Source organism: Ceratocystis lukuohia (assembly GCF_044167205.1).
Source record: "Ceratocystis lukuohia strain C4212 chromosome Unknown Supercontig8_pilon, whole genome shotgun sequence".
Classification (NCBI taxonomy): Eukaryota; Fungi; Ascomycota; class Sordariomycetes; order Microascales; family Ceratocystidaceae; genus Ceratocystis; species Ceratocystis lukuohia.
Window position 1 is genome coordinate 728,138 of NW_027263527.1, and position 16,077 is coordinate 744,214.

The 16,077-nt window shown below is 44.9% G+C and overlaps 4 protein-coding genes across 4 annotated transcripts; all 4 read left to right on the forward strand.

Annotated features, from left to right (window-relative positions):
* Window positions 1–224: 224 nt before the first annotated feature.
* On the forward strand, window positions 225–1,244 carry HOO65_080177 (1-phosphatidylinositol phosphodiesterase; the record flags this gene model as incomplete). Its single annotated transcript, XM_071001496.1, has 1 exon — window positions 225–1,244. The coding sequence occupies one exon, from the start codon at window positions 225–227 to the stop codon at window positions 1,242–1,244; it is 1,020 nt and encodes a 339-aa protein (XP_070856407.1).
* Window positions 1,245–3,048: 1,804 nt separating this feature from the next.
* HOO65_080178 (1-phosphatidylinositol phosphodiesterase) lies at window positions 3,049–4,074 on the forward strand (the record flags this gene model as incomplete). The annotated part of the gene is made up of 1 exon (XM_071001497.1): window positions 3,049–4,074. The coding sequence occupies one exon, from the start codon at window positions 3,049–3,051 to the stop codon at window positions 4,072–4,074; it is 1,026 nt and encodes a 341-aa protein (XP_070856408.1).
* Window positions 4,075–9,108: 5,034 nt separating this feature from the next.
* Window positions 9,109–10,074, forward strand: HOO65_080179 (1-phosphatidylinositol phosphodiesterase; the record flags this gene model as incomplete). The annotated part of the gene is made up of 1 exon (XM_071001498.1): window positions 9,109–10,074. The coding sequence occupies one exon, from the start codon at window positions 9,109–9,111 to the stop codon at window positions 10,072–10,074; it is 966 nt and encodes a 321-aa protein (XP_070856409.1).
* A 4,207-nt stretch (window positions 10,075–14,281) lies between these two features.
* On the forward strand, window positions 14,282–15,298 carry HOO65_080180 (1-phosphatidylinositol phosphodiesterase; the record flags this gene model as incomplete). The annotated part of the gene is made up of 2 exons (XM_071004344.1): window positions 14,282–14,626; window positions 14,747–15,298. The coding sequence occupies 2 exons, from the start codon at window positions 14,282–14,284 to the stop codon at window positions 15,296–15,298; spliced, it is 897 nt and encodes a 298-aa protein (XP_070856410.1).
* Window positions 15,299–16,077: the final 779 nt, after the last annotated feature.

Here is a 16,077-nt window from a genome sequence, read left to right on the forward strand (position 1 = left end):
ATGGTTTTCTATCAGCTAGCGGGGCTATGTATGACGATGGCCATAACTCATCTTGAGCGCAAGTCCGCCCAAGATCTAGGTACTAATACGGCATAATGCGCACTATTCGACAATCTACATCACCAACCAGCTCTCAAATCTTGTTTCTAATCTTTCGCCCGTTAAAGTCCTGCCGATAAACGTGTCTGCCCAACCTCTTCTTGGAGTTGGCCACTTTTTTCATCATGCGTCTTTCTCTTTTCACGACACTCGCTTGTCTGGCCATCGGTCACGCTGCGAAATACAAGGACATCGTTGATGTCTGGTCGTTTAATCTCGACGTTGGCAAACATGCTGACTGGATGGATACCATTGCCGACGATACCCCTCTGCAGAGTTTGTCGATCCCCGGCACTCACCATTCTATGACGACCTACCTCGCAAGTAGTCGGATGCAGACCCAAAATATGTACCTAGAGTATCAACTTCAAGGTGGCATCAGGTACATCGACATTACCTGCAGATTTTGGGATTTCGACATCATAGTGTTCCATGGGTTTTCTAGAACCTTTTACACCCTTGAGAGTGTATTAAGGATGCTCTTTGACTTCCTGGATGCACACCCTCGCGAAGCCATTATTCTACGCATCCGGAGGGGCGGCGTATTTGATAACTCCAAAACCTTTTTTGACTCTTTTGAAAAAAAGTTTACCCGTGATACCCCCATCGGACGCTGTGCCGCCAAATACATTTATGGCATCAACAGTGATGGCATTACTGCGGCACCTACTCTTGGTGAACTTCGAGGCAAGGTTCTCATACTGCAGGACTTCAAGACTCCTACCCCCGGTCGTTATGGCCTCCCCTGGAACTCAGATACTGTATCCAGCTATAAAAGCATAATCCCTCTCGGTACTATGACTTTAGCTTCAAACTGGAATGGCATCAAATCTCATCTCAGCGAAGAACCCTCTCTAGACTCTCATAAGCTGCGCATCACCCATACCACCGCTAGCTTTGGCATTACCCCCATTCATGTTGCTGCTATGAATAGTCCCAACGTGGGGATGAACAAGCTTCTCGGCACATACCTGCGGGAGCCTGACGCTAAATGTTTTGGTATTATTGTGATGGACTTTCCTGGCGAATATCTTGTTGAGACGATCTTAGGTTATAACAAGAAGTATCAGGTCCCTAAACCAGGTAGTCTTCCTTCCGATAGCACTGATACAGCCATTGCCGAAGATGGTGACTATAACACTTAAAGGTTGCTGTAGCTTGAATGGAGCCATCGTAGGAAAACTCCTGCTAGTGCCAAGAGTTGCAGTCAACCAGCCGTAGACTTCCGTGTGAAAGTGGAAAAGAATCAAATTATCTCAACGAACCTAAGACATTTATCAGCAAAAGGACAAGGTATGGGTCGTTTGTATGTCAACAGATTATGCTTACGGCTGCTAAAGTCAATATACTGGGTCACTTGTTAACATATCGTATTGGACCTGTACATAAGAGATGTCTGGCAGCTGTATACAGATGTAGAAGGGAAGATAGCGTTGCATTGATGTCGTGAATACACAGGAAACGAAGCTAACTATGAATTGAAAAACTCATGTGTTCCCTTTGGGGATAGGCGGATGCTACTTAGTGCTGGCGTATTACTAACAGTAATGTGAGTTGGGGTTACCAGGATTGTTGTTTCTGAACAAGTGCCTAAACATTAGGGTTAGCTTCAGGTATAAGGGGCCTGTTCCAAGGCCTTTTGTTCAGTCTATACAACGATACAATGTAGTGAGTAATATATGAGTCGGTTGAGATCCGTTCTTCAATGAAGAATTAGATAGACAGAATAGCCACAAAATCGCGGAATACTTTTTTGTCTCACTATAGAGACATTCGGCACGTCCTGCCAGTTTGCATGTTCCATGATCCCTTGTGTTCAACGTCCAAGTAGTGACTGTTTATAGTCAATCTATAGATCTAATCTTTCAAACACAAAGTCATGCTTTGGCTGCGTTATACCTTCTCCAACTGCAGGGGCTTCATCACTCGCTTTTGAGCCTCCTATCAGGCTGCAGTCATACAAGATGCAAGTACTAGATTAGAGTTATGAGGCATCTAACCTTGAGCATTGATGTTTCCTTCTTATTTAAGGAGGAGTGGACATTGATATTTTACGCCTAAACCTTACAAGTGCTTGGGGTCACAGATAAAAGGCTATTGACACTCATAATAACAAGTGATAGAGACAGCCCTGAACAGAGGCCTCTAAAACTCTGACTATGAAGTCCATTTACACTCATAACCCAAGACGAATTCAATGTCATTGTGAAATTTGCGAAGGCTTTCAGAAGTCTTATTCAAAAGCAGAACAGTCTTTCTTGTAACAACATAGATGAGATAAATGTTGAAACTCTGGGATGGTTAGAGGGAGTGACCAAAATTATGGAGGATTAGACGCAAAGGAAATCACAAGTCACACGCCAAACGCCAATTGTGTCCAGTTCTAGTGTATGGCTATATTAATAGTGTGTCCTTGTACCTTGGTACAATGGGATACAGGCCCCTTCGGCGACCACTAGGCTTGACTAAAGCTTGCGAACCTAGGTGTTCTTATTAGCCCATAACGGCATATAAATCGCAGAAAACATCCGAATGATATGAAATGGCAATACAACATTACAAATACCTAGGATGAGATTCTATCGAAACTCTTCATGAGCACTGACTAGAGATGCAGTGCTCGGAACAGCGTATTCACATAAAACGCAAGCGTGGCCTGTACCTAAAGACTTGCTGAAATGTAAATGGTTGTTTGAGCTAGTTCTAACTGAGCGGATGAACAGTCCTCTCTCAGACAGCCGGGCTATCTATCGGGAGGGCTATCACTCATCTCTAGATCAGAACTAAGTCTGACCGAAGTGTAGGTACTAGTACAGCATCATGTGCACTATTTGATATTCTCCATTACCAACTTGGTGTCAATTGCTTTTTCTAATCTTTCGCCCTCTCAAGTCCTGCTGATAAACATACCTATCTAGTCTCTTCATATAGCTGGCCTCTTTTGTCATCATGCGCTTTTCTCTGCTCGCGACACTAGCCTGCCTAGGCATTGGTCACGCTTCACAATACAAATGTATTTTTGATGTCTGGTCTTTTGATGTTGGCGTTGGTAAATATGCTGACTGGATGGATGCCATTGCCGATGACATGCCTCTATCGAGTTTCTCAATCCCCGGCACCCACCATTCTATGACATACCACCACGAAAATAGTCTGATGCAGACCCAAAATGAGCCTTTGTATAGGCAACTTGATGGTGGGATTAGGTACATCGACATTACCTGCAGATATGGGAAACAGGGGATCCTAGTGACCCGTGGATTTTCCAAGACCATTTACTCTCTTGATACTGCGTTAAGAATGCTCTTTGACTTCCTGGATGCACACCCTCGCGAAGCCATCATTCTACGCATCCGGAGGGGCGGCATATTCTCTGAATCCAAAGCCTTCTTCGACTCGTTTGAAAAAAGGTTTATCCCTGGCTCCGACATTGGTGACCGTGCCGCCAAGTACATTTATGGCATTGACACCGATGGCATTACTGCGGCACCTACTCTCGGCGAGCTTCGTGGCAAGGTTTTAATTTTGCAGGACTTTGAGATTACTCCTCCTGGGCGTTACGGTCTCCCCTGGAACTCAAATACCGTGTCTAGCTACAACAGCAAATTTTCTCCCAGCACCCTCTTCATGGAGTCGCAATGGGCTGGTATCAAATCCCATCTCAGCGGGGAACCCTCTCCAAACTCCAACAAGCTGCGCATCACCCATACTACCGCTAGTACTGGCATTAGCCCCCTTCAAGTTGCTGCTATGAATCGTCCTAGAGCTGGGATGAATAGGTTTCTTGGTAGGTACCTCTGGCAACCTGACGCCAAATGCTTTGGTATCATTGTGATGGACTTTCCTGGCGATTATCTTATCCGAAGTATCTTGAAACTTAACGACAAGTATCGGGTTTCCAAACCGGGTGGTCTTACTTCCGATAGCACTGATATACCCACTTACAACATTTATTTTCAGAAGAACGAGCTATGAGAACTTAGCTTGTCGGCAGGTTATACTAGCTGCTGCTAAGATCAATTTATCAATTTACTCGTGGACACACCACACATTGGATTAGCATATGTTAGGTATATAACGAGCGTCATAAGTGAGTGAGTCAAAAATCTTCACTTTTGAATTTTAAATCGCAATGAAACCACAACCAACTATCTGATGGATTAAACTATTCACTATTAACAGTAGCTATTAGGAGGACGTACTGAATGTCCGGTGAAGAAGAGGAAGCAGGGGCATGAGTGATTATTCATGTTGTTCTATGTCTGTCTAAGTCTAGTCCGAGGAGCGGATCTCAGCTGGCTTATCTATTCATCACTACAAGCACATGGGCCTTGGAAGAAGACCCTTGATATCTGATACTAACCCTAACGTTTGGGCGAACTGGATCAGGGTCAGCAATCTTGGTAACCCTGACTTAGGTTACTGACAAGTTCCGGAAAGAAGTCGAAAGGAATCAAATGATATCCACGTACCCAAAACTTTCATTATCAGAACAACGAAGAATCAGTAGTTAGCTTGTCAACATGATCTTCATCGACAACCGGAACGCAAAATTCCTAGCTATCGAATATTTGACAATGGCACTGAGCATCCCCTTACAGGTGATCTAACAAGAACTCGCAGCCACCGCAAAATAGATACTGTGCTTGTCTCCCGGAGCGGGGCTTAGTTGGTAGCCCGGACGAGGAGGTTTGCCAAGATTGATGTCGGGCGTTTTGGGGTTACCATAGATGTTTACCATGTAGAAGGCCTAAACCAAAACCTTTTAGCAGAGAGAAAACCTCCCAATAAAGAACTGGAAGTCATAGCACAGGATTCTGAGGCATTCATCAGAATGTGCGGTAGACGAATGAACTTGCAGACAAGGACAGTCTAGACACCACTCCATGCACGGAAGTGATGAAATTGAGTATAGAACAAATGTCATGAGCAATCCCATATAGAGTCCGGTCATGCAAATGAGCCTAAGCTGAAAAACATATCAGCAACCAGCAGACAAACATTCATAGTCAGTCTCTGCGAAACTAGTCGATTTCTATTGCTAGACTTGTGTCAAGGGGAAGGTTACTAAATCAAATGGACACTCTCATACCTTGACCACCCAAGAGTCACTAGGCCTGATACACATGGACATATCAGGCCACAATCCCATGGGAATCAACAAGGCGCAATACTACATCATCGTGGTGAACAACTCTTAATAGAGCACTGGAAAGATGCACTAAATCTATTGATTCACTGGAAGAAGGCGATAGAGCCTCAGATGTGTAAAATTATCAAAGTATTCAGAACTGACAGCGTCCTAGAACTAGAGAAACTAACACTGCAATGGCAGAGTCTATACGATTCCGATGCACATGCGCCACGAGCCAAAATGGCGTAGCAGCGAGAGCCATCAGAATAGTGAATGGCTCCATTCGAACAATGCTGGTGGATTCACAAATTCCTGCTACATTCTAGCCATATGAGGCAAGCTACTTGACCTGCGTTGCGAACGGAGCGAGCATCAACAACTTGAAATCTCCTTTCGAACGTTTCTTTTTCATAGCTTAAACACTATGGACATTGATAGATGGGTATGTAAAATGATCTTCCACCATGCCTACAAGAAAAAACCCAGCGCTTTAACAGGGGAACAAGCTGGAAACTCGTGGGAAGGAGAGCATGGTATTGCTGATAGATGAGGAGAACATCAACGTGAGATACATGTGCTAGGACATAGAGAAGACAAAAACCCTCATCACAGAATATTTGTGATTCTTTGAAGATATTTCAGACGAATCCATACTTGGATCGACCAAAGCACGTAAGGACATACCAACCTCTGAGAATGTTGACATGGGAACATACTAGAAGGCTATGGTTCATGCCACACACGCACCAAGATGGCGACAAGCCGTCAAAGCAGAGATGACAATACTGCGTGAATTTGATTCCCTTCCACTTTCACACAGAAGTCCAGGGCTAGCTGACTGAATTTCTTGGGGCTAGTAGGAGTTTGGCTACGCTGGCTCCATCCCAGCCACAGTGACTTTCAAGTATTAAAGTCACCATCCTTAGCAGTGGCTGTATCGGCGCTATCGGAAGCAAGACTGCTGGGTTTGGGGACCCGATACTTCTTGCCAAGATCCAGGATCTTCTCGACAAGATATTCGCCAGATAACCCCATCATAATAGTACCAAAACATTTAACGTCAGGCTCCCGCAGGTATGTACCAAGAAACTTGTTCATTACAACTCTAGGATGATTCCTAGCAGCAACATGAATAGGTCTGATGCCAAAACTAGCAGTGGTATGGGTGATGCGCAGCTTATGGGAGTCTAGAGGGGGAGCCTCGATGAGATGAGATTTGATACCGGCTCATTTCGACCCCATAAACAGGGTGCCGGGAGAAAACTTGCTGTTGTAGCTAATCACCGTATTTTGGTTCCAGGGGAGACTATAACGGCCGTGAGAGGTAGTCTCAAAGCCCTGCAAAATGAAAACCTTGCCATGAAGCTCGCCGAGAGTAGGTGCCGCAGTAATGCCATCAGTGTTGATGCCATAAACGTAATTGGTAGCACGGCGTCCAATAAGGGTGTCACAGGTAAATATTTTTCAAAAAATGTCGCAGAAGGTTTTTGAGTTATTAAGCATGCCGCTCCTCCAGATCCGTAGTATAATGGCTTTGCGAGGATGCGCCGCCAGGAAGTCAAAGAGCATCTATAAGACACGTTCAAGAGTAGATTGGCAGGACTTGAAAGGGCTGAGACTAGAAACAAGAATTGATGGCAGATTGGTGATCTAGAACATAGAATAGCGTGCGTGATGCCGTATCAGTACCTACATGTTGGGCGGACTTGCGCTCAAGATGAGCTATGGTCATCTTCATACATAGCCCCGCTAGCTGAGAGAAACACGTTCATCCGCTTAGCTAGGGCCAGCTCATGGATGTATTTACATGTTGCCAGGTTTCTTACGAGTGCATTAGTTAGGGAAAATAGACACATGGGCCACTCTGCAGCTTTATGTGAAAAAGCTGTTCTGGGGACTGCAGCTCTTGTTGGTACGCATGCATGGAATTAATGGAATGCCATCCTAGGTATTTGTGCGCGTTTGTTCATGTTCCCTATCATTCGGGCTGATGACAACACGTAGGCTTGCAAGCTTGGGTTGAGGCCAGCGGTCGCCGAAGAGGCTCATATCCCGTTGGTGCTAGCGTACAAAGATATGGCGGAGTTCCTTCTCTAGATGTAGAAGCATTTTACACCGGCCAGATCCGCGTTTTCTTTTCCAGCTGCTCTTCTAATCCCCCATGGTCGTGAGTTACTTCTACTTGACTCAGAGTTTCAAAAAATCGAGCGGAAGCATCTGTCTCATCTATGTCACCACAGCAAGGATCACAGTGATCGCCCATTGTAGGTTTTAGGGTTCAGGGTCACATGACAATCGGACCCTGACCCCGCTCTGAGATAGACTTACGAAGCGCCAGCTTCGGAAGTCTGTCACAGAGTTTGCTTCCTTCTTCATCAAGCTTTTAGAATCAGAGAATCGACCTACATTTTATGATAGCTATTCATACGAGACTCACGTATTTATATGCATCAACGTGAGTGATTATAGCGCTTGTTTACTGTGGTCAATAGTCGCAGGGTTACAACTGCCGTATCATAGACGCAGGCGTAACACCCACACCATGGCAAGATTTCTCAGAGACGCGGGGATATTACTCCTATGCGCAATAATTGCAGGTGAACTACGGCTATAAATGGCTGGCACAGGGTCTATCTACGAGAGCAGAGCTTAGACTTAAGTATTACGTGGGAACATTCACACCTGTCACGACAAGATGTGATTTGTCATCTGAAAAAGAAAACATAGATCAACCTTCAACAGCATCTACATCTAGAGACGGAACTCCGCCATATCTCTCTGCATCCTACTGGCCCAAAATAACGTGAACAATAACAGGCAATATCCGAATCATGCGAAAGTCCCTGTAGCGAGACAAGGTCTCCAATGCGACGACAGTTCTATGTGACGTGAATAGTACACATATCATAACTTACATTTACCCCTAGATAATTCTGTCAAATATAAATCGTCTGCAGCAATGCCATCACAGCCCAGCACAAGATTACTAATTGCCCAAGATAGTATTTGATTAATGCTGTGCAAAGGCATCTAGTAGGCCCACGACATATCATGTACAGCACATTAACAGTTTATTTAGTCCTTAAAATATTGATCAACACACTTTTTCTTATAACAAACGACAGTGTATGACCTAGACCTGTAGGGCTCGAAATTATATTTCCAGATACAGTGTTCGTATATGGCAGCTTTCTGGTTTGCCTAGTAAAATATTTCGATCTCTCCTTTCTCACCGTCTTGAAAGTCGTGGTTGTTAATGCAACGCACATCAAGAGTCAAAATTTAGTCTATTTGTGTAGAAAAAGAAATGCCACAAAGGATATGGGACAAAGGCTAGGACCGGGGTTTCCTCCATAAGAGACTGTGCGTGAAGATGGCCATAGTGCGGCTGGCACTGCATCCTAACGCCGTTTCTTGCTCTTGTCTTAACTCCATTGACAAGGCGACTAAAGCTAGCAATTATCTCAGATCAGCCCTGAAGAGAAATAGACACTCTCTGTAATGTCCGAATGTCTAAGTTTTAGAGTTCTCAAGCCATTTCAACGTCAAGTCCTTTACCATCTCCACCCCCAAGAAGTTTAGCAAGGTGTAAGATGTAAAGGCTTGCTTGAGCTAAGATGAACAGTGCTTTGTTGGATGACCAGGTTATCATAATAGCCATCGCTAGTGTTTAGATCTGAGCAACAATAGACATCTTGTTTCCGGTCAAGACATAAGTACTAATTTGACATCATGCCCACTCACCAAGATTCCACAAGCCTTCCCTCATCCACCAACGAACTCGCCGTGACTTGTGGATTCCTGTTTTCTTCCCGTTCAACTATTGCCAGTCTGTCTTCCTGTTTGATGTTTTATTGAGTTACTCTATCGTCGATATGCGCTTTTCTCTCTTGGTGGCACTGGCTTGTCTAGCCGTCAGTCACGCCGCTGAGTACCGGGGTATTCGCGATGTTTGGTCTTTTGATGTCGGCGATGGCAAAAACTCTGACTGGATGGATGAAATCGCTGATGGCACCCCTCTGTCGAGTTTGTCGATCCCTGGCAGTCACAATTCTTTGACGTACAACCTCCCGAACAGTTTGACCCAGACCCAAAATACATTTCTGAGTGAACAACTCAGAGGTGGAATCAGATATATCGACATTATCTGCAAATATACAGATGACGATATCCAAGTATACTATGGGCGTTATGAGCCTCACTTCAATCTCGCCTTTGTCCTGGACAGGCTGTTTGACTTCCTAGATGCACACCCTCGCGAAACCATCCTTCTGCGCATCCGTAGTGGCGACCATTCCAAAACCTTCCTTGAAAGTTTCGATAAACATTTCGCCCCTGGCTCCGAGCTTGGCGATCGCGCTGTCCAGCGTGTCTACTACAAGGATGGTGGGATTACTGAGGCACCTACTCTTGGTGAACTTCGCGGCAAGGTGTTCATCCTGCAGGACTTCGAGACTGAACGTCCCGGCCACTATGGGCTTCCCTGGAACTCAAAAACTGTGGATGTCTATAACCACAAATCTCCCATCCGTGGGTTGTTTATAGCGTGGAAATGGAAAGGTGTCGAATCCCATCTCAGCAAGGCTCCCTCTCCAGAATCTAATAAGCTACGTATCACGCATACTACCGCCAGTGGCAGGGTCAGCCCCATTAACCTTGCTGCTAAGGTTAATCCTGAGGTTGGAATGAACGGGCTTCTTGGCCAATACCTTCAAAACCATGACAACGCGTGTTATGGTATTATTGTCATGGACTTCCCTGGCCAGTATCTTGTCTACAACATCATAGGTCTCAACGACAAGCATCGGGTTTCTAAGCCCTCTTCGTCGAAGCATAACTAAGCATAAGTGCAGGAAGGGACAAATGAGTGTAAACCTAAGTAGATATATCTCATAGTCGAAGTACTAAAGCGCTGGCGATGGAGAGAGTTAAGAATTAATATCATCAATTCTACAATAATCTAGTTTCTAGTGTTTGCAGATTACCCACGGTAATATGAGTTGGGTTACCAGGATGGTTGTTCCTAACAAAGTTCACGTAAGCGTTAGGGTTGGCATCAGACATAAAGAACATTTTCAAAGGCCTTTGTTCAGTCTAGCTGTACGCTCCAGTGAAAAATATATAAATAGGTTATCTTCTTTTCTACCAAAAGTCGGATACTCAGGAAGCAACCTCAAAATCACAAATTCCTCCCTTCTCTCATTATCAGGACATTCAGTACGTCCTACCAGTTTGTATTAGTAATCATCGGTTGTGTTCAACGTCCAAATAGTGAGTGTTTATAGTTAATCTAGTTATGTAAATCCAATATTCCAAACTCAAAGCAATGCTTTTTGCATGTTATACTTTCTCTAGATTCAGGGGCTTCGTCGTTCGCTTTTGAACCTCCTATTAGGCTTCAGTCATACAAGATGCAAGCACTAGGTTACAGTTATGAGGCATCCAACCTTGAGCATTGGTGTTTCCATCTTTTGTAAGCAGGAGTGGACATTGATGTTTTACGTCTAAACCTTATAGGGACTTAGACTCACAGAAAATAGGCTAATAACAGTATTCAAGATTAGTGATAGAGATAGCCCTGAATAAAAACCTTTGCAATTCTGACTATGAAGTCTATGTGCACTCATACGCCAACACAGGTTCAATCCCATTGTGACATTGGTGAAGACTTTCAGAAGTCTTGTACACAATCTAACAGTAGATATTAGGAGGACGTACTGAATGTCCTGTGAAGAGGAGAAGAAGCAATAAGTGAATATTGAAGTTGCTCTGTGTCTGTCTATGTCTTGTCTGAAGACTGGATCTCAACAGATTTATATATCCATCACTATGGGCCTTGGAAGAAGGCTCCTTATGTCCGATGCTAACCCTAACGTTTTGACGAACTGGATCAGGATCAGCAGTCCTGGTAACCCTGACGTAGGTTACTAACAAAATGTAGAATAGATCTTAAATGTTGAATCAGTTAGTTTATTAAAGGAGTTAAGTCTATGCTACGTCCTGGAACTATTCCTTATGTATTGTGGTGTCAACCATGTCACGTGATCAGCCACAATAGGTTCGGATAAGTGGGGCACGTATGGGACGCCACTTAACATATATACCGCGCCACGCAACACCCCCCCTTCTACCGTAGGTAGACCCTTCGTTCGCTCACGATCGACTGATGTTAGGGATTGTAACGATCCAAGTCGAAGTGATGACGTTGATGCCGCCGTGCTCTTGATGTTAGCGGCCTTGTGCGCTGTTAAGATTGCTGCCGTCTTCATCGTCAGAATGCTGAGTGTTCTGAAGAGGCCTGGACGAAAGGTGGGAGGCAAGAGAGGGAAAATCTTTTGCGGCGGTGGTGTACGACATCAGTCGAAGTAAAGATGGGCTGACAGCCAGTATCTAAAATACGCATAGTGTGCGATTTGAAATGAAAAGAAAATTGAGACAAATGCACAGAAAAGAGTGGCAACGTGATGCAAAGGAGAGAGAAATGAGTGTGCTCTACCACGGGTAGTAGAGTGGGAAGACCGGAATGAAACACTGAGGGTACAGCAGACTGCGACGACAACGGGGTCTGGGTTGAGGTTTGTCTTCGCATACTGACTTATGAGGCGGAACTAGCTTCCACGCCTACATCCTTGAGATCGATATTTCTCGCGTCCGCAGAATAGATCTTATTGAATCAGTCTAAAATGGGAAGACGCAAACGCTCCTGATACTCCAGACGGCGCCGACAATGGGGTCTGAGTTGAGGTTTGTCTTCCCCGCAGATTCGTCAGGCGGAACTAGCTTCCACGCCTACATCGTTAAGATCGATATTTCTCGGGTCCGCAGAATAGATCTTGTTGAATCAGTCTAGTATGGGAAGATGGAAACGCTCCTGGTCCTGCAGATGGCGCCGAAATCGGGGTCTGTGTTGAGGTTCATCGTCGTGAACTGACTCATGAGGCGGGACTTGCTTCCACGCTTACATTTTTCGGATCGATATTTCTAGCATTTGTTCTGGGAAACGCAGGCTCATAACCTGTAGAATAGATCTTAAATGTTGAATCAGTTAGTTTATTAAAGGAGTTAAGTCTATGCTACGTCCTGGAACTATTCCTTATGTATTGTGGTGTCAACCATGTCACGTGATCAGCCACAATAGGTTCGGATAAGTGGGGCACGTATGGGACGCCACTTAACATATATACCGCGCCACGCAACACAAAATGACTACAGTCTTTCTTGTAACTAACAACATAGATATGATAAATTTTGAAACTCTAAGATGCCAACCGGGAGTGACAATAGTTATGGAGAATTAGACGCAAAAGAAAAGAAAAGTCAGACGCCAAACAGGTCTATTTCTGGTGTAGAGCTATATTCATACTGTGTTCTTGTACCTTGAGACTCACGGGATATAGGCCTCTTTGGCGACCACTAGGCTCAGCCTCAGCTGTTGTCACTAGCCCGTAACGGCATAAAAATGGCAGAAAGCATCCGAATCATAGGGAACGGCTACAAAATATTACAAAGATCTAGGATGGCATCCCATCAAAACCCTTATGCGCACCTACTTGTTGTAGAATTGCTTTTATTCCTTCATCTCTCTCCTTTGCAGGCCCATTCATACAGGCGCAGCCCTGACAGCTGCACATCAAGCTTCGAGATGACATTTTAAAGAGAGCAAGCCCAGCTCCTCGAAAACGTCCCTTGATATTGATTTCCATAATAGCAACTTGACGGGCGGCTTGAAAAGCAGGAAAGAAGTCGCTCTTGGAAATGTGGATTATAGAGCATCTGATCAAAAGCTCTATTTGTTGATTGTATGCCTGTTTCAGCAGCCTAAAGCACCCTACGTCAAGAGGCTGAAGTAGATGAGAGGCATGAGCAGGCATACAGAGCGCGATAATTTCCTCCTCCTTGCAATATTCCCCGAATTGGACGGAATGGTGACTATTGTGACCATCCAGGATCAAGAGGCGATAGAAAGACAAGAAGGGTCCCTTTTGACTCACTCACTTGACTGACCCCCTCAATTATCACGCACGTTAGTTACTTAGGTTCACAGTCCTTTCCTGCAACATTTACATGCGCCCCGGGGCCCCATAGGTGCACTGCGCTGTGAGCCCTTGGCAGCACTAGCAAGAAGACTACGGACACAGCAGATGCAGCAGTAACAGCAGATGGAGGCAAGAAATGCAGTGAATGTCGGAACAATCTACTGAATTCAGATTTTATCACTTTAGAAGTCACTCGTGATCCTGTACAACCGCACGTGGAACCGTGCTGGTATACAGATTGATCGTTATGGTGAAGCTTGCTTCTCTATTCATTCTCAGCCGTGTGCGCCTATTGGGGCCCGGGGCGCAATTACCCAATGAGGGGGTGCATGTACCTGCACGTCTGATTAGTCATGCTCGGACAACTCCAAACTACGGAGCACCAGACGCATGGCTCGAAGGGAAATCGTGGATCACGCTTTTAAAGCGTCAATATCTAGGTCACCACCTTTTAACACGCCAAGGCTACCTAGATATCGGCCTTCTTAACGACGCCTAGGCCCGACGTACGCTTGCGAACTGAAGTGTTGTTATTAGGCCGTGATGACAATTAAAACGACCAGAAACATCCGAATCAAACATTGCTAACTTACCAGGATTGCATTCCATCTAAAATCTTAATAAGCATTAGCTAGAGCCTACATGGCCCATGTATCTGCGTGCTACAATGAAGATATGTGCGTCCTTTGGGTAAATGGAGTCCTAGAAAGGCTCAGCAAGATGTGAAGACTTTCTTGAACTGGCCATAGCCGAACGGATGGATAGTTGTCCCTCAACTAACAGGGCTGTCTGCCACAATGGCCATCGCCCATCTCTATATCTGAGCAAGGACAGTCTACCTATGCCCAGGTCTAGGTACTAATACGGCATCATTCGCATTCTTCAAGATTGTGCATGCCTTTTCTTCTACACCAACCAGCTGGGAATTCTCGTTTCTAGTCTTTGACCCTTTTGATTCCCGTCGATATATGCCACTCCCCAATCTTTCCCCTTGATTGACCTTTCTGTCAACATGCGCTTTTCTCTCTTTGCGACACTGGCATGTCTGGCCATCAGCCGTGCTTCTGAATACAGAGGCATATATGATTACTGGTCTTTTGATATTGGCATTGACAATAATGCTGAATGGATGGATACAATCGCCGATGACACCCCTCTATCGAGTTTGTCGATCCCCGGCACTCACCATTCCATAACATACACCCTTAAAAACAGTCCCCTGATGCAGACGCAAAATGTGCAGCTGGAGAAGCAACTTGCTGGTGGCATTAGGTACATTGACATTACCTGCAGTTATTGGAAATTCAACATCCATGTGTCCCATGGGTTTTCTCTAACCTTTTACACCCTTGAGCATGTATTATGGAGGCTCTTTGACTTCCTGGATGCACACCCTCGCGAAGCCATTATTCTACGCATCCGGAGGGGCGGCATACTTGATGACCCCAACACCTTCCTTAACTCTTTTGATTAAAAGTTGGCCCCCGGCTCCCCCATTGGTGACTATGCCGCCGATTACATTTACGGCATCAACGCTGATGACATTACTGCGATACCTACTCTTGGTCAGATTCGTGGCAAAGTTTTCATTTTGCAAGATTTTGAAACTATCCATTTCGGCTATTACGGTCTCCCCTGGAACTCAAATGCCGTGTCTAACTATAACAGCAAGTTTCCTCCTAGTACTCTGTTTTTGAAATCGAAATGGGCGGGTATCAAATCCCATCTCAGCAAGGCTCCAGACTCCGATAAGCTGCGCATCACCCATACTACTGCTAGTACTGGAATCAGCACCATTCACCTTGCTGCTATGAGACGTCCCAACGTTGGAATGAATAAGCTTCTTGCTACGTACATTCTGCAACGTGATGCCAAATGTTCTTGCATTATTGTTATGGACTTTCCTGGCCAATATCTTGTCGACAGTATCGTGAAACTTAACGACAAGTATCGGGTTCCGAAACCCAGCAGTATTCCTTCTGATAGCACTGATACAGCCATTTCTGAAGATGGCGACTATAACGCTTAAACGACGATGTATCTTTAAAGCAGCCAGCCTAAGCAAACTCCTACTAGTTTTAAGGTATACACTCGACCAGTCCGGATGTCTGTGTGAACGTCGAGAGGATTCAAATGATGTCAACGGACCGAAAACATTTATAACCAGAAGTACAAGATCCGGGTCATAGGTTGTCGACAGATTATACTCACGGCTGTTAAAGTCAACCTACTAAATCAATTGTTGACATATTACATAGCCACAGACGCAGTGATACTTTATTCTTTGGCACTATTATACATGGCGCTTGATTTCTTCTAGTCTCTTTTGTATAGCTTGACTTGATCCGCTAGCCAGTGAGCCGATAGTTGCTGCATGGTTGCACAACTTCATCCAGATGTCTTTGTATGGATTCAACCATTCGTGATGCAAGCCCTTGCACCAAAGTCACGATATACGCTGATACATACTCAAAAAGTGGTTGACTTTCAGTCGGTTACCAAACAAGTTGAAAAAACGATAGCTTTTTATTAATGCCACCGTAATATCTAGTAAGCGGGGACGGACATTGATACTCTACGTCTAAGCCTTACAACTCTTTAGGGCCACAGAAAATGGGCTAATAACAACGATAAAGAAAAGCGACAGAGATAGGCCTACATAGAGACTTTTAAAACTCTGAATATAAAGTCCATTCACACGCGCATAACCCGGGGCGAGAAAGTTATGGAGGATTAGACGCAAAAGACCAGACAAGTTAGGCGTCAAACGCGTCTACACCCAGTGCAGGGCCATCTTTCTGCTGTGTC